We start from the raw sequence: 22545 nt of genomic DNA on the forward strand, positions 1-22545 counted from the left end.
CAAGGAGGAAAAGAAGTGTACTGAGTCTGAGGTAAGGCTCATCCTCCTGCTTGGGAGATGGCAGGGAGCCAGCAGACAGCTCTTATCTCAGTATCTGGAGCAGAGCTCAAGACCACATCCTTAGGTCTGTGGTTAGTGACTCACTTGCAATTAAGGTGAAACCTGAAATCACTATGTAAAGATAAATCTCTGGATTTGGTGGATGTAGAACAGCATCTGCCAGACAGGCTAACAGCTCAACACAATCCCAAGCACCTCAACAGGGTGCAACTCCCCACTGTGCTGGGGGATGTTCCCAGCACCTTGTTTGCACAGATGCTCTACACTGGTGGCTCCTGGAAGGCAGAGAAATTGGAATTCAGTTCCCTTCTGCTCAGGGCAAACCTATTAATAGTAATCTTAAAATACAATAAAACTGAGACCCTGAAAAAATTCTGGCCCACTCCAGGGAAACATGGAGTAAATTTTGTGGCTTATCCTTCTTATACTTCAAACTTCCCAAGGAGGCAGACTCCCCAAACCACGCTCCCCCTTTACCCTGAGAGATGCTCTAACCTATTGCCTACTGGCATGCAGAAGAGGTCCCTGCAAAAGTACTGCTAAATGCACCCTGATGCTGGAAACCAAGTGATCTCACTTCCAAAGCTGTCTCTTTCCTCAACAGGCTCCACTTGCTGAAGTTTTGCCCTCAAAATTTATGTTGGGTAAGGTTCAGGAAAATCTCTCCAGTCTATTTTGTTCAAACAACCCCTTGGCTGTGCTGCTGCTTGTGCTCCCTGCAGCTGTTTTGACAGCACTCTCAACTGACAATGAAGTCAGCTACGAAGCAGCCTCTTCCAGGGTAAAGGCTCCCTCCAAATTCTAAACAGCCCAAAAACTTGAATAAATAATCAAACTGGAACTAAGCAGCTCAGATTCTGAGGTGTGCTTATTACCATCTCTCACTCAAGATTACATGCAAGCTGGATTAAAGAAGAGCCAACTAATTCAAAGTGAGAGACAAGCCATCAATATGGTTACAAAAACCCCAACACCTCAATTCAGCACTTTGGTATTTACGTGTCATCCAAATAAGATGCACTAATCACTGAAGAATACTTGCCTAAAAATCAGGTGTTTTCTACTCATTCTCTCAGCTGCAGATCTTGGGAGCCATGTTGCAACTGCATGTGCAATTAAATTTCCAAAATAATAACAACTCTGTCCTAAATGCAAAAGAAAATCCAAAACAGAGCCCTAGGTATGGAAGATAATGAGCAGTAAGTGGGTCTGCACACGTGGGAGACTGACAGCATAATGGCTTTAAATTATAGAAGCAGTACTCTGGAAGATGATCAGTATCTTCTATGACATGTCCATGCTTTCAGCAAGGTCTTCAAAGCCCCCACACTTGGAATACTGAAGTGGAGCTAATTCACTCCAGCCCCAAAAGCCCATTTGCTTGCTTCTGAACTGGCAGGGACAGCAATGAAATGAGAAACACAAGAAGATCTGCCCTTCCAGGGCCCCGTTTATTAACTGAATATAAAAATAAGATCATTTAAGTGCAGAGGCACAGTAATCCACTCTGTGGTGAAAAGATACCTTGGGTTAGCAGTAAACAGAGTTTACAATACCTTGTAAACAGATCTCTTCATAAGCAAGAAGCACACTGAAATATGACACACACTGGATTAAAAGTCCCCTGTTGCAACAGTACTCCACACTTCTCATCTGGCTATTTGGGAGCACTTCACAAAAGGTGACAGCATCCATTGCTCTGTTTTCAGAGGAGCACACGTGAGACAAATGAAACACAACCTGCACTGTAAACAGCTGAAAAGCACTACAGCATTTTCAGATGATGGCAACTTACACCTTGTTAGATTTATTTTGCAATGAATTATAATGGCCAAAGCTACCGTGCATTATGAAAATGTTAAAAATTATTCCTTTTTTTATGGTTTTGCAGCAACCTGTTGCACAGTTGAATAAAAAATTATTATTTTTTCTTAATACAGTACATGGCATTTCTCCTCAATTGCACTAGAAGTAAATTTGGAAGCACTTTCAGTTTGTGTTATAGGCAGATAGAAAGGAAAAACAAGTCACGCAGACTTTCAATCTCCTTTCCATCTCTTGACTACTATTTATCCCCACCTCTTCACATCTCTGAGTCCGCATACATTCCATTGATCAGGTAATCCACCTGTGTGTAATCTTTTTTCTTGTAGCTCTCATAGGCCTGCATCAGGAAAAGAACTATAACAGTTAAGAAAAAGAATGTACCAACTAAAAGCACTGCAAGTAGTGAACTTTTATCCACTAAGTACTGAGTCAGGGGCTCAGCAGCAATGAGAAGATATTCGTTGTCTGTGTCCTGAGTTTCTGTGAGGCCTGAAGCTGTTGTTTTGGCGGCATCTGTTGGAGCCATGGTTGTTGAAAAGACATCGGATGTTGACTTTACCCCATGTTCAGTTGTAGTTGCTACTGTAGAGATTGTAGTTAAAACTACAGCACCTCTTGTAGAGCCCAGAGGAGAAGCTGATTCATTCAAGGATGCTGTTGCTGTTTTTACCTCTGGCTTTAGACTTGGTGATGTCCCAGCATGCACTGAATTCACAGAGGGAGAGCTCTCTGTTGGCATGGGTGCCGTGGCATTCATGGAAGCGCTGGAAGACATTCCTGCATCCTGTGGGGTGCGGGTGGGCAGTGCTGGGGTCAGTGCTGGGGTCAGTGTCTTCAGATCAGCTCCAGCAGTGCTGAGGCTGTCAGCATGAGGAGCACTGCTGCTGGTGCTACCTGGCCCAGGCTGCTGTGCTTGGGTGCCTGCTTCAAAAGGAACAGTGAGGGGAGCAGAAGTGGGGGACAGTACTGGGACAGAGCTACTACTTCCTAATTTTTGGCTGGTCATCACCATCTGGGTGACATTGCTGGTAGTGGGAGCAGAGATGTTATCATGAGGGAGAGAAAAGGCAGAGGATGACATGGTTGTAGTAGAAGCATCAGAACCTCCAGGGGTGTTTGAGGCTTTGGCAGTCGCTTTGTAAGTGGTAGAGGAAGTTGCATTTGTAACACTTGTCGTTATGGCAGGGGCAGTAGTGGTGGCAGCATCACTTGCAATTGGTTTGCTTGTACTTGTTGTGACATCTCTCTTCTGAACCCCAAGCAAATGCCTCAAATGAATACTGTGAGTCTGAGCAATTGAAGAAAACGTGTTTTGCACACTGTGTTGATCAATCCGTGCATTCAGCATCCTCTCTGTCTTCTGTGGATGGCTCTGGCGGTGAAACAGGGCTGGTTCCCATTTGCTGTTGACAATTTCTTCCAAAAGACAAAACAAATTACTTTTGTAAGAATAAAAAACTCTCAAGCTCAAATCTAACCTCAACCCCCAACATGCAAACCAGAACACACATTCTGCAGTACACACAGTACAAGTGGAATAAATCAGTCCTGAATTCAGCAACAACATGAAAACTCGAGAGTCCCCAGCCTTTATTGCACATAAGCCCTTTGAGGTTTTTTGGTTTGTTTTTTTCTTCCACAGATCTCTCGTATTTGCCCATCCAGGGAGTTAATTTCACAGAAGGGGAATAATGAAGTGGAGAGGTACAATGCAGAAGCACAGTATCAACAGGAGCAGTCCTACAAATGTCAGTTCCTGAGATGAGGATTCATGCTTTCAGAGTTACATGTCATTGACAAAGCCTTTGTGCCTAGATTCATAATTTTCACTTGTCAAATCTGAACAGAAATTTCTACTTACACCTTCATACACCAGGATCATTTCCTTCACAACTAAGTGAGCTAGATTTATAGTGACAAATCCCATCTGCTTATCACAAGTCCAGTTGTTACATTGCAGAGAAACCTTTGCCAACCCAAAAGAACCATGAACAAACTTTTTTTTAAAATTTGGGTACAGTGAACTCTTGAAACAAACTTTATAAGATTGATTTCCCATTTATAAATAAGCTCCATTTTGTTATTGTGTCACTTTATTAAAACTGAATACCCTGGCACTGGAAAGTCACCATGAGCAATTGCTGCTCTGAATAAAGAAGCAGTCTGTTGACTCTGGAACAAAACCCTGGCAATCTGAGAGAAAAACAATGCCAGGACATTTTCCTTTCTCTGAAAAAAATATATAAATACATCTGTTATGCCTTTATTTTCACTAGGACAGCGTGTGGCGTGCAAATGGCTTGAATGAATGATGTCTTCAACATGGAGACAAACTGTTACTCAGTAAGTGTTACAAAAGTTATTCAAAGACACATCATGCACTCATGCAAGTGCCAGAATCCCTAGGACAAAGTGAAACAGTTATTCCAGTGAACAGTACCTACAGAACCACCCTGCAGGCATTTCACAACCCATCCTCCTCAGCTGAAAGCCTTATCAAGGGTTAAATGTAGGCATTTAAAGCAAAAGAATCAGGACCCTGGATTTCCCAGAGGCTGAAACATGGCTTTACCTGCAAGCAGGTCTCTGATGTCCTGTTCTCCAGCATTCTGGCACACACTCAGCTGGTGACACTGCAGGAGGAGGCAGTGATTTTGGTAGGGCACAGACCAATTACAGTGATGGCCCCCTGAAAACAGCAGAGAAAATGGATTGCTGAACACAGGATACCAAAGACGTTGCTTTGGGGCTCTAGTTAAAGAATTGAAAAAAAGGACATCAAAAAAACACACCCAAAAAACCCCTCCAAACCACACAATATCTAGAAGGTCTGACCTGAAAGGATCCTGACTCAGCCTTAGTGAAAATAACCAAAGAAAGCCAATGAAACCAATATTGCCAATGTAGCCTACCCACCTGTGTGTCTTCTGGTACCAGCATCTCCTGACAACAGCAATTCAAACAAAGTGCACCACAGTTAGGAACCATGTAAATTCATCTAGATGTCTTCATGAGGAAAATGACCATTAATGGCCATTAAAACCAGCATCTTTATTAGGTTCCTAACCACCTGAATGTCAGATATTCATCCACCTGACCCAAGGTCTCATCTTCACCACAGCAGCACCAGCTTTTTGTAGGAGCTTCAAGCTTTCTCCTCTGGCTAGACAGGACTGGGGCCTTCATAAAGACAACTAGAAGATTCTTTTGGAAGTTTAATTCTTTGTAAGGAAATCTCAGATGTAGCGAGAAGGCTTTTACCTCAATAGATTTAACCCTGTGCTTGGTTGCAGGACAAAGTAGTTTCTTCTAAGGCAGAGAACACACACAAATACCAGGGAGCAAAGATTACTCATTCTAGTGCAGCTGTCTGCAACAGCACTGCTCCCTTGCAAGCATCTGGCAGCTGGGAATAATTCCTGCAATTCAAGTGACCTAACACTTTGCACGCCATCGGTGCACACCAACAGCACATGCTGTTTCCTATGGAAGCCTGAAGGGCCCTGGGAAGCACTTGTCCTGGATTCAATTTAACCAAATCTGTCAGAAGTTATTCAGCACCACACATAGCAGCTGTAACTGTAAATGCCTGTAAACAATTGGAATTAAAAAAGAAAGTCTAAGGAGCAGCAGAGACCTTCAAGGAGCAGAAAATGCAGCTGGAATTCCATCCAAGGGACAGGAACCTCACCTGAAGCACCTGAGCTTTGACAGGCCTGCCTGCATTGCTCTTCACTGGTAAGCCTGATTATTTGCACTACATGGACTCCTCTCCCCTTCAGGACAGAAAATTGGTGTTCACAAAAACAGATGGAAATCAGCAGGAAGAACACAATGGCAGTCCACATCTTCAGGGTCAGCCTCACAGGGAAACTTCTCTTCCCAGAAGAAATTCTCTCTTATGTCAACTTCAGATCCACTGCAATATACCTATTAAAAAAAGAAAACAACAATTTATATCCCTATGAGCAGGAATGGAAAATAAAAACATACAAAAGGCAGGTAAGTATCATTACACATCACAAACATGCAAGGGCTCAGAGGCAGGAGGAGTAAAGACCTTTCCCACTTCCCAGAGAGGCTCTTTCTTTGGAAAAGGTGCTTTTCTCTCCTTCCTTCACGTCCCAATGGAGAACAGCTTAAGTCAAAAGCCATGGGTACAGTCAACCTCAAAGCCCAAAAGCATGTGGCAGCACAGATATGATGTCTTTGGACTCATTCTGGGACCCCTTAATGTTGTGCCCAGGCTCAGGAGAAGGGTTTTCACCAGTTTGAGCACACAGATAATAGGGGAACTACAGTCCTGGTCCTGCCTTTACACCAAGTCAGTCAAAACCAAGTAACCAAGGTTGATTTCTGCTTTGGTTTTCCTGCTCATTACAAAAAGCTCAAAGAAATTTTTATTGAAAACAAGCTAAAACCAGTACTTCTGGTCGTCCAAGACATTATACAGACACAGCTGTTACTGAAGAATATTCACACCCACAGTAAGCCTTCATTTCCACACATAAAACTACACATAATGCATTTCCTTCATTATTAATGCACACATGTGACTGACCCAATGGAGAGGCTTTTGTCACTGAGGACACTGAAACAGCTCCTACTGACATCAGAGCAGATTAGTAGCTTAGTAGCTTCTATCTGGATTTATCCTCTTGGTTCTGAGGTTTTTGGAGCTTTGTATGAAATTCCAAACATTTCAGTCTGAACTAGACCCATTGTAAGCCTCTTCTCTAAGTAATTTTTAAGGACAATCCTCTTTCTCATCACTTAAGCAAGCTTTAGTCACCATCCTGAAGTTATGAAGAGAAATGTGACAGCCTTCAGAGAGTGTTGAGATTCAGCCTTGTGTGACATCCCCGAGCTGGATGTGATGACTGCAAAGGCAGCTCCCAACCCAGAATGAGCAGCATGTGTGAATGTATAAATACCACAGGCAAGAACATCCAACAGCCCTCAGGAATGTGCGTAAGACCCTCATTTAGCCATCCAGGCTAGAAGTCTCAGTTTCAACCATGAGAACTCCAGCCTCAACCATGCTTGTGAATTTAACAATCTAAGAGCTATTTCTCCTCCAAAAAAAGCCCTAAATAATGTTTGTTAGCTGTGACTCAGATTGCAATATTTTGATGCTCTGTACCATTAAACTTTTGCTTCCAATTTTTCCTTCTATTATATCCTAAAGCCCCAAACAGGGTAACAGAGCTTGAGCTTCAAAACCACCCTATTCGAAAAGGAATGAAATATAAACAGTTACCCCAAGCTTCTCAGAGGACACACAATATACAGGTCCACACTAGATTGTCAAAGAGCCAAAGATGGGGACAAAACTTGACACTAAAATGCAGTGCCTCAAATTCCATTTTCCTAGTCAAACTTCAAGTCCCCTGAGGAACTCAAAAGTCTCCTTCCTGCCTATTTATTCTAGTAAAAAGAGTTACTTTACCTGTTCAAAACAGATGAGGCATTTTTAGACCTTCTGCTCTCCCAGAGAGATGGCAAGCCCCAGTGACTGTAGGGCCCTTGCACCCCTCTGCAGCTTTCTCCCTGAGGCAAGCGTGCACAGCATCAGACTCATTTTGTGTGAGCAGGTTTCTCAGTGCAGCCAGATGTTCAAGCTGAGTCATCTCACCTGGCAGCTGGAAATATTTCTAAATCTGACCTGAGACCAGAAGTCTTGGCAGGGAAAGGCAGCTCACTCAGCAGCCCCACCTAGTCCAATGTACCAGCTATGGCCGGTGCCCCTCTCCCAGTACACACTGTGCCAGCACAGCACAGACTGACTTTGCTCTTTCCTTATCACTTCTTCCAAGTGCATCTTAGCAAAGCTGCAAGGATCAGGACAGGAGAGGAGATGACCTGTGCAATACCAGCACAGCCTTTGCAACACGCTACACCAGCACTGGCTGCTCAGGAAAGCAGCCCCACATTCTCATCAGGGAATTGGCAATACTAATTTGGGTTGTTCAGCCAAGCCAATTCCCGATACCTCTCCCACTGCCCCAAATTGCAGGGCACTTCTACAAGTTTGCCTCAGCCTTTATCACACTCTGACTGTCATTCTTTGCATATGTTGCAGATTAACCATTGAAAGCTGCAGTCGATAAGACAGGGAGCAAGGGGGAAAGCAAGGGAAAACATTAAGTATTCTGCCCACAAGAGATTTTCCTAGAGCAGACAGCAAAGACTTCCTTTAAACCCCAAATCCTTCAACTTAAAGCAAGTGAATTGGGTTCCCTCAAAAACACTAGAGGTACTTCGCCTCACAGCACTGTCGGGCAACCTGCACTCCTACCACACAGTGCCAAAGTAAGTGCACTTTTGAAAAGTGCACAGGTCATAGGCAGAGATTCAGAAAGCAGTACTTAACCCACAAAGAAAAAAGAAAAAACCCATCATTAACTTATTTCACATTTTAAAGAGTGCAACTTATGTCCCTTTTTAAGGTCCAGGCTTTATAAGAAGCATTATTTTACAACCTAAGAAGTAACCCTGAGAATGAGTTACCCATTTAATAATGTATGCATAGACTGTTTCAAATAAACTAGTAAGGATTAACAGCAATGAATACAAACACTAAACATTTATTATAGGAGGCTTTTTCATACCTTAACTAATAATTTTGAAATTATAATAACCACCTTCTAAGAACAAACATCTTGCATTGCATTTTGAAACTGCAGATATAACAGGATTATAGCTATAAATAAATACTATTATTGTTGTTAAAATCTCAGTTTTAGGACAAATAAAATTTGTCATTAATATTATTAATTATTAATCTCAACCAACCCAAGAACTACATATATTTGCAAGATCAAATGATAACACCAGTAGCTGGAAGCTGTTGCATTAACATGCATCCCCTATGCAAAGAGATGCTTTGTATCCCCAACCACACCAATTCACTACAAGTCCTTCCCAGCACAGCTGACTTTGGTTCCACTTAAATGCAACAACTGCAGAGCAAAACAAAATCCCAGAAAATGACTCTCACCTCTTCCAAAGTACCTGGCAGCCTTTCTGGATTAGGCCAGCATTGTTTTAGGGGGACATGCCAAGCTCATGCACAAAAGATTTGTCCCCCCTTTGCCTCTCACTAAACATGGTCTCCTCAGGGACCAACAGGCAATACCTCCCCTAAGGCACTCAATACAAGATTACAAGCTTAAAACACTTTTTAACATCCTTCAGCCAATTGCAAAAATCCCTTTGCAGACTGCAGAGCAAGCGTGTGAAGCAGACAAACACAATGCACAGACTGTGAGTGTATCAGACAAGCAAACAGCTCCTTTCCAAGACCAGTGAGAGGATAACCAGTTGCAGCCATACCTTAATGCACTACAGATGAGGCTTGGGATGCTTAAATATCAGATAAATATCAGCTAGAGGCGTGGGGTTGTTTTGCCTCTTCCACCTTAGCCAATTCCATTCATCCAGAACAGGAGTTACAATTACTTGCAGATCACGTTTCCCAATTTAACAACTGCCCTCTATTATCACAAGCAATAAGCTGTATTTCTGACTCGCTGTCCCTCATGGCTCCACCTGTACCCAGAGACCCCTCTGAGCATCCAGCCCCTGCACCCACATCCCGAAACAACACTCACTAAACCTTCTTGTCCAAACCTGTCGAGCCATCTGGACAGCAGTGCAAGAGATGAATGCTGCTGATCCCCTCAGAAGTAGCTTTGAGAAATTGGGGCAACATCCACTTCTCAAGCACTACCTTCTCTGCCTATAAAACACCCCCAAGGAAATTCAAAGCCAAACCAAAGCAAAACCAAACCACAAAAGACAGCAACAAATAAAATCTGGGAAAAGACTACACTCTGAAAAACACAAAGTTCACTTTTGTTATCTGTGGCTGTAACTCAGCAGGGAATAAGCATGCTGGCAAACCAGAATAACTTTGAGTCAACAACTGAATGACTGATGACTTTGCAATGCACACACATACCCAGAGGGCACTGCCTGCTGGGTTTCAGAAGAGTTCCTTGCTTCTTGCTGATCTCACAGTGCTTAAGCCAAGGAATTTATACAAATAAAAAAAAAATCATTATTGCAAAGAACAATGATTGGGATGATGTTGCAAGAGCAGAGAGAAGCCCTTGGAATATAAATCCCTTGCCTCCATGGCCCCCCCAGCAGCCTCAGCTGCTCCTGGTTAAGCAGCTGCAAGGTGCATGCAGTGACTGCACCAGGGTGAAGAGAGATACAGAACTAGACCAAATAACCACAAAAAGAGGGAATGTGCGTGTTAGAGATCACAGGTACAAAGTGTGCAAAGCAAATCATTTAGGGCAACACATGCTCCTTTGAGCTGTCACTGAACAGCCAGTAGACACTGCCTCAAAATTCGTACTTACTAGGTATGAAATAAGGTTGGAGTAGCAAAGAAATAATCTATCTTCAGTATAACAACAAAGCAGGGAAAACAGGGGTGGAATACCTTTTGCAGACAACAATGCTACTCTCCCATCAAACTGAGAAGGCATAAGGCCTGTTTCCATTTGCATTTGCTGCTAAACACTTGACATGTCAGCTGTCTGAACAAGTGCAACACTTCTCTCTTTAGAAAAACAGAATTAAACCAGATTTTGCTAAGGCAAGACAAGCACATCTCATTTTGTAAATCAAGGCAAGAGTACAGGAGACAGGGAATCTGCACTGCATCCTCACATGCATTTTACCTCCCAAGCTTCTCTCCAAGACTGAAGATGCACACGTAGATAGGTTTGGAGACAGAAGGGACAACACCAAGGCAAATGAGGCTGACCCAGCGTCAGCTGAGTATAACCAGGTGGAGTTACAATTCTCTGAACAGCAGCTTTAGAGCCATCACATTCCTTCGGCTGCCCAACAAAGTTATTGACAAGCTGCAAAGCGGCTCCCACCAGCTTTACCCATCTCCATCTCTCTGTTCCTTGGCTGCCCACTCGGTTCCTCCCTCAGGGCACCAGGCAGACAGCTTATACAGCTGAGGACAATCCACATTGCCACTGTTCATGGCCATCATGCTTTGCCTCTGAAGAAATAAATGTAAACTTTAAAACTTCCAAACCAGCATCACCCATCCATCACGCTTTCTCACTCATATTAGTGCCATGTGCTGCAGTTCTGATGCTGAGAAGTACTACTCAGCAAAACATTTTTCCTGTGAAAAATGATCAGACAGCTATTTGATTTATGAAAATGTGCCTTGTTTTGAAATATCCGAAACAATCTAGTTTTAATATACAGAAAAGCAAGCTGCCAAAAGCTAACTGCATAAAGCTGTGGCTGAACAATAAATCTGTCAAAAAAAATACCTTTAAGCAATAAAAATGTGTACTATGGCTCAACTGCAACCTTCCCCAGTCTGGTCTGCACCCGAAGCAGATAGAAGTTCTCAGACTGTTGATGTCTCATGGGAACTGGAGATCATATGCAGGGCATTTCACACCATGTGTTTCAAATTAACCAGCTTTCAACAAGACCCTCAAAGGAACCATCCCAGTGGGCTCCCACACGAACTCTGCAGCCCTTGAACTAACACACAGCAAAGTTCATCAAGAAGGGTAAAGGTGCAGCTCCCGACATTGGTTCCTCTAAGTGCCTGCAGGAGCAGGTGCTCTGCATTGCAGGTGCTTCATGCTGAGGGGTGGAACCAGCACATTCCACATGCACAGAAATAAACGGAGCCTGAGGTGCTGCTGAATCCAAAACTGACAAGTGTGGAGCTAACAGAGACTTAGCAAGCAGCAACTTCAGCCTGAAGGTACAAATAACCAAGTGTTACTGCTGGATCAAGTGCCAGTGTGTTGAAGTCTGGTCACCCACTCACCTCCTGCCCTGCACAATTTTACCACAGTCAGCAAATACCTGGCAATCCAGATCAATTCAAGTTTCACTGAAATGTTATCTTCCACTCTTGATATTTCTGAGAAATCATTATGCTTCTCTATAGGTTCATGTAGCTGAAATACTAATTTTAGGCCCATGGAAACACAGGACATACCTCCATCCAGATCACAAGGTTCTGCATCTTTGCTCAGGAATTTTAAGGCTGTGCATGGTTTTCAGTAGTGTTACACACTAAAATGTCAAAAATGTCACCTTACATTACAATAGCATCAGGCAAAACTGTGGGAGCTCAGAAACTCAGGAATCCTAAGTTCAGAGAGCCTGGAAACAGCCAAAACGTGACCCCAGTGCTGTGACTGAAAGGGAATGTCTGCTCATCCCTAAAACAACTGGAAGAAAGGGAAAAACATTTTTGGCTAGTTCTCCTTTCTTCAAGGAAGTAAGATCTTTGTGCATATCCTGAAATATGGAAAATAAACACAAATTAAAAAAAAAATTCAAACATATATGGCTCCAGCTCCCATTATCCTCACAAGCAAAACACCCTGAAGGCTCCAAGATTATAGGAGGTTTCCCTTATTTGAGCAAACAACTCAGGTTAAAAACAAAGGTATTTTCATATGGAAGCTCTCCCAGGTGAGATGCAGCAATAAGACACTCCAGCTTATCTCAATGCAATATGACACTGGGGAGGTTTTCACCATACATATGTTAGGACAAAGAAGAGATTCTTCCTAAAGTCTCCAAGCCAGGAATACACTTACAGCAATACCAAATAGTTTGTTGGCACATGCATCCCTGCTTTGTGATTTTGACAGCTTGACAGGTGTGGAAATCACAGGGCAGGGTGGGAGGGAAAGCTTAGCCAAATCTATTTTTTTCCAAACAAAGAATCAAATGCAGCAGCAGCTCTCCTCATCCTTGCTGGTCTTCCCTGTGGCAGGTTCTTCTTAGCCAGCAAGTCGTCAGGTCCTGCACCAATCTGAATTTAAACCTATCTGTCATCAGAACCTAGAGGAAAAATACCCTTCCCTCTCCTGACCCTCATGAGCTGCCAAGGCAGCATCTGCAGCAGTGCCTCAGCCCAGCTCTGTCTCATCTCCTACAAACCAGCAGGGCAGCAGCTCTGCTCTCCTCCCTGTTCTAGGTTCCCTCTTTTCCATTTCAGAGTAACTCTTTATTATAGTTTTGAGTCCTGATACTCAAAATCTGATTAATCAATCAAAGTAAAAGAAGCTTGGTTTGAGCTTCTCAAAGCTCTTCCAGTACCCCAGAGCCCCTCACTCATGGAAGAGGAACTGCACAGGGAGCAGCAGGTTCCTCCAAACCTTTCTGAGCTCCATAGGAAAGGTCTGTCTGTCTGTCTGTCACTGATGTGGCTAACAAGAACTACAAAGCTGTTCCAGGGGGTACACCTGAATGTCATGGGCCTCTACAGAAAGTCAGCAGAGCAGCTCACCAAGAGAGATGACAACTACCACAAACACCAATTTAACTTGTACCAGACACAAATGTGATCAGTGTTCTGTATTTGACTGGACAGATGGCGTCACAAATACAGATATTTTCAGAAGCCATCTCAGATGCCTCTGTGCTAATATCAGTCTTCAATTTTTGTTCAGCAATACAGCACCAAACACAGAAAAAAGCCCAAAGCTGAAACCTCTCTCTCAAATTTTAACACCTGAACTTGTAACAAAATTAAGAGATTATTCTTATTCCTCCAGAATCTGTGACCTAGAAGCAGCAGGAGGACTGAACCTATTAGAAATTTCTGGCTACTGATTTTACGCCAAAGATGCCCCAATCCTGTAATGAGGGGAATAGCAAACCAGAAAAGCCAAACAACCAACAAGATAGACCCTGGTTCAAAGATGAGCTCACCATACATTAATTATCTAGGCAAGAGTTTCCCCAGGAGAGCTTATCCAAGCTCTGACAACAAAAATAAGGGAAAGGACAAGGATGTGAAAACCACACTACAAGCAGTAACTCTCACTGCTTGCTTCTGACTGGTGTTCTGAAGATTTCAGCTCCATTGTACTCCAGTACAAACCTGTCCAATATCATCAGATCAGCAGAACACCACCGTAGGTCAGGAATCAACAGGTGGAACAGACTGTGACTGAATGAAATTAGATACAAAACAAAAGACGTGCCAAGAATTAAAGAATTCACACTTGAATTAACATGCACTTCTACCTATCAAACAGCACCTTTTGTTTCAAATTGTTTGCTGCTAGAGACTCTGCAAGACTGGAATGAGAAATGGCCATAAATGCAGAAAAGTGAGAACCCAGGCAGCCGGCACTGAGGTGCAACACTTCTTCAGCTTCATCCTTTGTTAAACAAAGCTTAGGACCCTCAGAACTAGAGACCAGACTAACAAATCCAACTTGAAGGCTGAAGAGTCCCATCAGCTGGCTGTAGGGACCTCAAACCCACAAACCTGCCCCTGCCTCTCAGCTGCTCTTGCTCCTGTTCAATTGTAGTGAAGCAGAGGGGTTAAATCCCACCACTAAACTGCCTCAGAACACAAGGTGAAGTGGCACCAATGCTGCTTTCCTCAAAAGCTCCAGTTTGCAGTAAACCAAGAACTGCCCTATAGCAGCAGAGTCAACCCTACAGAATGTCAGGAATCTCAGTGACAAAATGCACGTTTGGCACCGCAACCGTCAACTGCTGAGAATATGTTTGCTGCTTAAAATCATCCAGAAATCTGAAAGTTTCCAGAAGAGAACAGTGAAAACTCCAGACAGAAGTCTTCTCTTCAGGTTCCTTCTCTGTTTTGGGCAGTTTAGAACCAGCATCTTCTCGGGATGTAATGGAGAAGGGCACTTTCACTTCAATTGCCTGGACTTATATCATGAGGTAAATCTGCCCAAGCTGACAGCGGAGCAAAAAAACTGCACTGCAGTGAGGATCATGTGTTGAGGATTTTGGGGTTAGTTTTGGGTTTATATGCCTTTTTTTCTCACAACCATCTGAATAGGATCTTTCTTAGCAAACCCTCTAGCACCTATAGGCCAACATAAAAAACTCTCTACCTATGCAGATGCATATTAATAGCTACAAAATCAAACAATCTCTAACCATTTAAACTGCATGCCCACCATTTCAGTCTTTGCTTTTTAGAGCACTTCCCTCCAGCAGTAACATTCCTAGAGATCAGATAAAAATACTGAAATAAATTTGTCCATGTATTTTATTTACAAATTCTCTCCACCCAGACATCATTTATGCAGATGAATCTCTGTATGAAATCCTGTGTTACAGCCCAGTGTTCACTGGATGGCATTCGCTGCATCTTGCTAAGAAGCAACTGTAAATGTGAATGCCTGAGTCAGCTGTTCATCACAATTCTGGAGCATGTATTTTAACTCCAGAAGGGACCTCTGCAGGTGTTATCTTACTGATTTACAGCAAACAAATTTGTCCCAAGACATGCAATAACTTAAGAGCTCATTCAGTAGAGGGGTTTGTTTTCAGTCAGCTCCCAGGAGACAGGTTGCCTACTCCACAGTTTGCATTACATCTGTTTCCACTTTCAGAGGGGTCAAAGACCAAGTGCAGAACATACCACCCAGAAAGAACAGCTTACTAATATTGCCAAAATCTACAGGAAAAAAAAAAAAAGGTACCAAAATCCTCCAACTCACCAGCATTTTCTGTTTATATTTTATTTTTAAACTCTTTCATTCTGATATTCCTTAAGAGGATTGATTATCAGCACTGGAAACCCACTTCTGTTATGGTTGTTAAATCACATATTTTGGATTTCATTGCATCAATATACATCCAGCTTCTATACATTACAAGATTTTCAAAGCCTAGAAATCCTTGCTGCCTTCACAATGGACAGAAAAGCAACAAACAGTAATCTATGAATACATGGGATTCAGTCAAAAGCTATTTGCTGAACAGCAAACAAACACAAGTGCCTGCTTTTGCTTACCAAGTCAGCTGGTAACAAAAGCCACGTGCATTAGAGCCCAGACCAGGCCACGTGCTTCTCAAACTCATGCAAGTCTCCCTGCAGAACATTATCAGCTGTTTCCACATTAGCCTATCTGTCTTAGGCAATAATTCTTCAAACACACAAAGCCTATGTTTAACTTTATATGTGAGAATAAGTCCAGCAGAACCCGTGGAACCTGGGACCTGCCCAGAACTGAGTTGTGCAGCCACCAGCAGGCCCATGACACTGCATTCCTTTGCTGGCTTCACCACCCAGAATGTGCCCACTGGAGTCAGGGGTATTCCAGGCACTGTCAGTGATGCATTTCCAACCATCTCAGAGATGGCCATTACAGCCACAACACATGGCTCCTGCCACTACCACACTGCAAATATAAACTGCTGGCAATCCCTTAAAAGATCATCATCATTGATGAAGATATCATTTATGTCTCAGCAATGCATGCTTACAGCCTAGAAAGCCTGGGCTGCATCAAGAGGAACGTGGCCAGTAGGTCAAAGGAAGGAATTGTGCCTCTCTGCTGTGCTCTGGTGAGACCTCACCTGGAGGGATGGGGCCAGCACCTCTCCTACAGACAGGCTGAGAGAGTTGGGGTTGTTGAGGCTGGAGAAGAAAAAATTCTGGGGAGACCTCATTGTGGTCTTTAGTACTTCAAGGGGGCGTATAACAAAGAGGGAGATGGACATTTTACAGGAGAAGACTGTGACAGGACAAGGAGAGATTCAGATTAGATGCAAGGCATAAGTTCTTCACGGTGAGGGTGGTAAGGCACTGGCACAGGTTGCCCAGAGAAGCTGTAGAAATCCCTTCCCTGAAAGTGTTCAAGGCCAGGTTGGAAGGAGCCCTGAGCAACCTGATCATCTCTGCCCATGACAGGGGGGGTTGGAACTAGATGACATTTAAGGTTCCTTCCAAGCCTAACCCTTTTATGATGGGAATAAATGCCCTTTGCTTGCCCATAGAGAATTTCAAGGTATCACTAGGCATTTCTCACCTGTCAGAATTCCCCATCTTTAACCCCCTTAATAAGCCAAACTCTGTTTATCTTATGGAAAAAAAAACCCAGAATTTTTTTTTTTCTCCACGACGTTCTCCTTTTTTAATTAGATACAGGAACTTCAATCTAGATGCTACTGCCAGCAAGACAACACACTGATGATGTAAAGTTTCATCAAAAGGACTGATGTCAGAGGAGTTTTGCTGACACAAAAACACCAGCCCAACCTTTGCAATATGGATTAGTCCACAGCACAACAGGGCATCAGTTCAAAAGAGCAGAGCAGAGGAAAGGTAGATCAACCCTCTCTTATCTCACAGGGTGGGAAAAGGGGTGTGAAAAGACTGAATCATTTGTGTATAGCTATAGGAGGAACTGATCAGAGCTGGAAGTGAAAATGTAAATCAAGTCTCTTGAAATCCAGCTTAGTGCACAGCCACAAGACAGTCAGCTTTTCCTAGGAAAGCACATATGTAGTAAGTGTGTCATTAGGAGAATCTCAGGGACATCCAGAAATACCTGCTGTGGGATTTGTCTTTTCAGATAGAGAGAGGGAAGAGGAGTGTTCCTGTAATATAAATTACAAACAAACCAAATTCCTGTATCAATATTGATATTATTGATATTCAGGGCATGACGTACACTGAGAAATGTGGAAGTAAAGAGGTAACACAAATGCAAGAAGCAGCTTCCTCTCCAGTTAATAGTTGTTCAATCTTAGACCCCAAATAATACACTTCAACCAGTTTGCATGCAAACCACTTCTACCTTTATTTGCTGTACTTCAGTTTATTGCTGGTTGGTGAACAGAAATTAATTTTGCCCTCACCCACCTGCACACACTCAGTTCCTGCTGACTTCTACAGAGTTTCTCTCTACTAATTGGCTTGTTTTACAGCAGTTTCAAACCTATCCAGAGAGACCAAAAGCAAAAATAATGATTTTGAGTGCAGAAACTTACCATGCAAACACTTGTAACTGTTTTCTTGCTGTCAGGAATTATTGTGCCTTTAGGGAAAGCAAAAGCCAATAAAAGCCCGGATACAGTAGGACTACAGCTGAAAGCAGAGGAAAAAAAATGTGTAAAATGTTATTGTATGCAACCAGAGAGTCATTTCTGTGAGCCTGTCAAAGCATTTTCACAAAGACGTGGAAGAGTGTAAAAGTTTATCCTGCTTTCTATATAGAAAAGCCAAAAAAAAAAAGAGCAGAAGATTCAGCAAAAGAACATGCTTAATCCTATTAAAATTAATGAGATTTCATCCTGCTCTCCACACACTAGTTGTAGTAGGAGTTTAACTTGAGTGGATTTAAAAACAGATTTAGTTAAAGTGCTGCAAAGTCTCCTCAAGCCAAACAAATACAAATCCAACACAAACATACATGTAAAATTCAACACAAATTTTATCAGCCACTCTTCTTCACCTCTTTTTTTTTTTAAGTCTGAAACTAGGACACATGAGGAATACATACTGACATGTTTTGCTGGACTATTGCATAAGTAGCTCTCTGGGCTTGGCACCAAGTCAGAGTCAGGTGGAGCCACGGAAGGCAGTCCCAGTGCCCTCCTGGACAGTCATTGTTAGCAGAAGCAGTCAAGGGGACTCACTCTATGTCTCACTAAGTTAATAAAAAGGCTCTTGTACACAGACCACCTCTCCTTCCCTCTCTGTGTACCTAGGGAATAACAGAGGTAGCTGTGGGGGCTTGGACATCTCATGGCCACCTCTGCAGAGCACAGTTTAGTTGTCCTTTAGGGGACATAGCCCAGCAAAGGTGCCAGGAGCTGTGGTGATGCACACAGACAATCCAGGCACACCCCTGCAACCCACAGGCCAGCACAGGCCAAACTGCCTGCTCAAATGGGGCACCAGCTGGCTCCTCAAGCAGGTGCAAGATGTACAAATGGACTGTGGTTCCTGCCATCCTGGGGGACAGTCCAGCTGGCTGCAAATAAACAAGTACCCATATCCCTGGCTCTCTACCTTCTGTTCCTTTCTTCACAGCACATTGTCCTGCAAGAAAGCAACCAACCAAACAAGTACCCAGCATGCTTTCTAAATGGCTGATAAGTTACTTGCAACAAGAGGAAAGGATGTGATGAAGAATCCAGACCCACACACCGTCATTCCAGATCTCACATTCTACAAAGGGTGTTTAAAGAGCAGCCTTCCCACCAATGCAATGCCACCACTGGAGACAGGGTTTCAGTCCCACCCAGTCTGACAGCACCACACAGCACTACCTTGGTGCCAGTGCAGCAGCACACCTACCTCTCAGCACTAAAACCCAAGATCTATGCCTTGAGGAGGCTGTGCCCAGAACAGCAAAGAAAAATAAAGCCAGCAAAGGAAATGGAAGACTCTCGGACATTTTGGCACCTATGCTGATGGACATTCAAAACTGCCCTGAGGAAACCTCATTCCAGTGAAATCACAAGAACAGCAAAGCAGAGCCCTCAGCTAAATGCAAGGTTTTCACCCACAGAAACAAAGCAATGCACAAGCCAGACAGCAAAACAGCAAGCAGCTTTACATACCAGCAAGACAATCACGTGGTTCCAGTGAGCATTAGAGCCTACTTCTGCAGTTCTTGCTGCTTACTTTCATTGGATAAGTTGGACCATGCAGGACAACAGGACCATGCAGAAATGTCTGTGCAGACATTCCTTCAAGGAGGGAGTCTCCATACCATGGAAGAGATAAGCTGTCCTTTCCTGAATGAACTGCTGCCCCACAAGCACCCTGAGCATCTCACCCGCAAGGGGACTCTCTTGGATGGCCAGCAGTCAAAAGCTGGAAGAGCTGAGAACCCAAAATGCACAACCAGGTGCTGCCTGCACTAATTTTCAGCATTGTCACTGTCCCTGCAGTGCCAGAAGCATCCTTAGACTCCAGCTGCCAATTCACAACTCCTTCACTAACTCCCCCCCAGTCTAAGCTGTAGGAAGGAAACAAGAAATGACTGGAGGAATGAACACATCAAATGCTTGCTACCATCAAGCAAGAGAGGGCTCAAGAGCAGTTTATTTCACAGGACTGCTTGGCTCCCCTACCAGCCAAGTCAACAGCCCTCTGGGAGCCCTTCCCACAGCCAGACAGGCTGGTGTCATTGACATCTGGCGTATGACAAAGGATTACACCTGCAGAACAGGCTGGAAGATGGGAAGGGAAACAACCTTGCTGAGCCAGAGCACACAGTGTCAGATGGCATCCAGCAACAGCACACACAGCAGGAATACTGCCCTCCCAGTCCCTCTAAGGGCAGAAGGAAAAAAAAGTCAAAGATCAACTGGTCTGGCTGCTGGTTCAGCACAACCCATGGAGCTTCACCCTACAATTACTGTCTGGGACAGGGGTGGGAAGGGTATCTCGTGTACCTCACAAATGAACTTTGCACCAGCTGTGTACCCAGAGGAGGTACAGACAGCTCCTTCAGAAAAGCATCCCATCCCAACTGAAACAAGGACAAATGGCCAGCTGGTGAGGGTTTTTATTGCTCCGCAATGCACAGCAGCTGAGGAACTACCTGCAAGTCCTGGTGAATTGACTGCTTCTTCCTCCAGCCTTCCCATGCACAAACACCTCTATTCCTTAATGTCCCTGCAACATTCTCACTTGAAAATTTAGCCAGTAACATACAAGTGAAAAGTCTGCTAGTATGTCTCCTGTAATCTAAGGTATGCATCCAGGCATTTTAAATACATCACCAGGTCTTCAGCATTGAAGTTTTTCATCACCAAAGCCTGAAATTTTGCTTGCAAATTACTCCCTTCAAAAAGCTGTGCCAGGAGACTTCCCTTAGAAGGCAGGGGCTTCAGGTTGTGTGGATGTGCCAATAAGAATTTCAATAATAGCTAACCAGATGCAAAGTCTGTTTCCTGGCAGATGGGTTTATAAATCCAGTAGGGAATTTGCAATTAAAAACAAAAAATAAAGATGTCCTCACCAACATGTTAAGAGACATGTAGACTGGAATTTCTTCCAAAAAAGTACTAAAACAATACATATGTGTATGCATGCATTATATACACATAAAAGCCAGAATCAAGCAGCAAACACGCCCAACACATGCACAAATCTACTACAGACATGAAAGCTAATAAAAATTGATAGTTTTCTCCTAAACTATCCATTGCCACTTAATGGACTGCATTAACATACAGAGTAGTGGTTGATTATGGTAGATAGATTAGATTAATACAAAAATGCATGCACTTTTAAGACAGAAACATTGCATCAACCTGCACCCTGTAGCCTAGTTTTCAAAGCTACTGTTCAGTCATAAACCCTCTGAGGACTAAAGGGCACCAAATGCTCACTATCAGCAAGTTTACATTGCTCATCAAAACTACATGGCAATCTGTCTTAAGGTGGGGAGGATTTCTTGGGTTTGTCCCTCCAGTAAGCAGTCAGATAACTCACTTTATCAGAAAAGAGCAGTGGTGTTGCATGACCAAGTCTGGCAGGGATTCAGTCAATTAACATGTAGGACACCAAGGCACATTACTTGACACGATCCTGCGACAGGAGTTTTCTTTGCCAATCCTAGAAAACAAAGTTTGGGAGACAGAGGGGAAAGTTAAAGGATTTGTTGTATCCACCAGCAGAAGATTCACTGCAAGAGGATATTCCCATGGAATGCCATATTTGAGAGCTTGGTCAAAGAACGGTGTTTATTCTCCCTGCCATCTCCTGGACTCCAGCTGACACCTTGCTAACATTGCGCAGGGTACAGTTAAATCTGCTGAAAACCTTCACTTCAGCTGGGATAAACTGAAAAATATTTCAGTGCAATACCATAGGATGCCACTTACCAGCCTAACCTCACTTGCACAAGCTCAACATTATTTGTTCGGACACGCGATATATTTACATATCAGCGATGCCGTGCCTAAGGGTGGCGACTCCTAGAGACACCGGATCTCTGAGGTGGCCCATAGGGCCTAAAAATGTCATACTCGGGAGTGAGTTACTTGCTGAGTCAATCACCTCTTCCCCGCAATGAGACCCAGTTCTCCCCGCTCCCGCCTCCCCACGAACAAAACCAGCTAGGAGCGCTCACCGACCGCAGCGCTCGCTGCTGCGGGGGCAGGGCTGCAACTCACGGCAAAATTCATTCGCAACTCGCGCTGCAGATGCACTCGCAACTTGTGCGGCAGTTCACGGAACGGCTGCCGAGCCGCCGCTCCCCCGCGCGGCCCGCGGCTCCTCGCCCGCCGCACCCGCCCGGGCTCCGCGCCCCCCGCGGACCCCCGGCACGGCCGCTCGCCGGCACCGCGTCCCTCCCGCCCGCGCTCCCCCAGGCCCGGGCGCGGTCACCGCCCGCCCGTAACTCACGACACGTCGGGGTCCGTTGGAGGAGGCGGCCGCGGGGCGGGAGAGGCGCTGGGCCGGCGCTGGCGCGGCCCCGCGGGCAGGGAAGACAGGGAAGAGCCCCGGGAAGAAAACGGAAGGAGCGCCGGAGCCCCGCGGCCCCGCCACATGCCACGGCCGGGCCCCGCCCCGCCGGCGCCCCATTGGCCCGGCTCCCGGGGGCCACGCCCCCCCCCGCGGGCCCCGCCCCCCGGCTGTGGCCCCGGAAAGGCCCCGGGAAGGGCCCGGGAAAGGCCCGGGGCAGGGGGCGGGCGCTGCCCGCGGAAGTGACGGGACCGGCGGTGCTGCGTGTGAGCTGCCCGCGGCTTAACGCTGGAGGGGCGTCTGTGCCGCTCTGTCAGCGCACAGCGGCGAGGAGCTGTGCGCACACCAGGCTGTTTTCCGCACCCTGCACTCCGGCGTCGCCGGCCGCCGGTGGTGGCGCAGCAGCGGGAGCGGCCCTGGCAGAGGTCCCGTTG

The 22545-nt window shown here is 44.7% G+C and overlaps 1 protein-coding gene across 3 annotated transcripts; it reads right to left on the reverse strand.

Moving 5' to 3' along the window:
• Positions 1-1485: 1485 nt before the first annotated feature.
• On the reverse strand, positions 1486-22182 carry C5H11orf24 (chromosome 5 C11orf24 homolog). Of its 3 annotated transcripts, none has more exons than XM_064715583.1 (6): positions 22052-22182; positions 21137-21259; positions 17674-17770; positions 5579-5817; positions 4460-4576; positions 1486-3303 (listed from the first exon to the last, which is right to left on the reverse strand). In XM_064715583.1, the coding sequence occupies exons 4-6, from the start codon at positions 5733-5735 to the stop codon at positions 2144-2146; spliced, it is 1434 nt and encodes a 477-aa protein (XP_064571653.1). In that variant the 5' UTR covers positions 5736-5817; positions 17674-17770; positions 21137-21259; positions 22052-22182; the 3' UTR covers positions 1486-2143. The 3 variants fall into 3 exon arrangements, with proteins under 3 accessions (XP_064571653.1, XP_064571655.1, XP_064571656.1); XM_064715585.1 differs by lacking the exon at positions 22052-22182 and adding an exon at positions 21777-21890; XM_064715586.1 differs by lacking the exon at positions 17674-17770.
• Between the last annotated feature and the right edge of the window lie 363 nt (positions 22183-22545).

This window comes from Zonotrichia leucophrys, chromosome 5, assembly GCF_028769735.1.
Source record: "Zonotrichia leucophrys gambelii isolate GWCS_2022_RI chromosome 5, RI_Zleu_2.0, whole genome shotgun sequence".
Lineage (NCBI taxonomy): Eukaryota > Metazoa > Chordata > Aves > Passeriformes > Passerellidae > Zonotrichia > Zonotrichia leucophrys.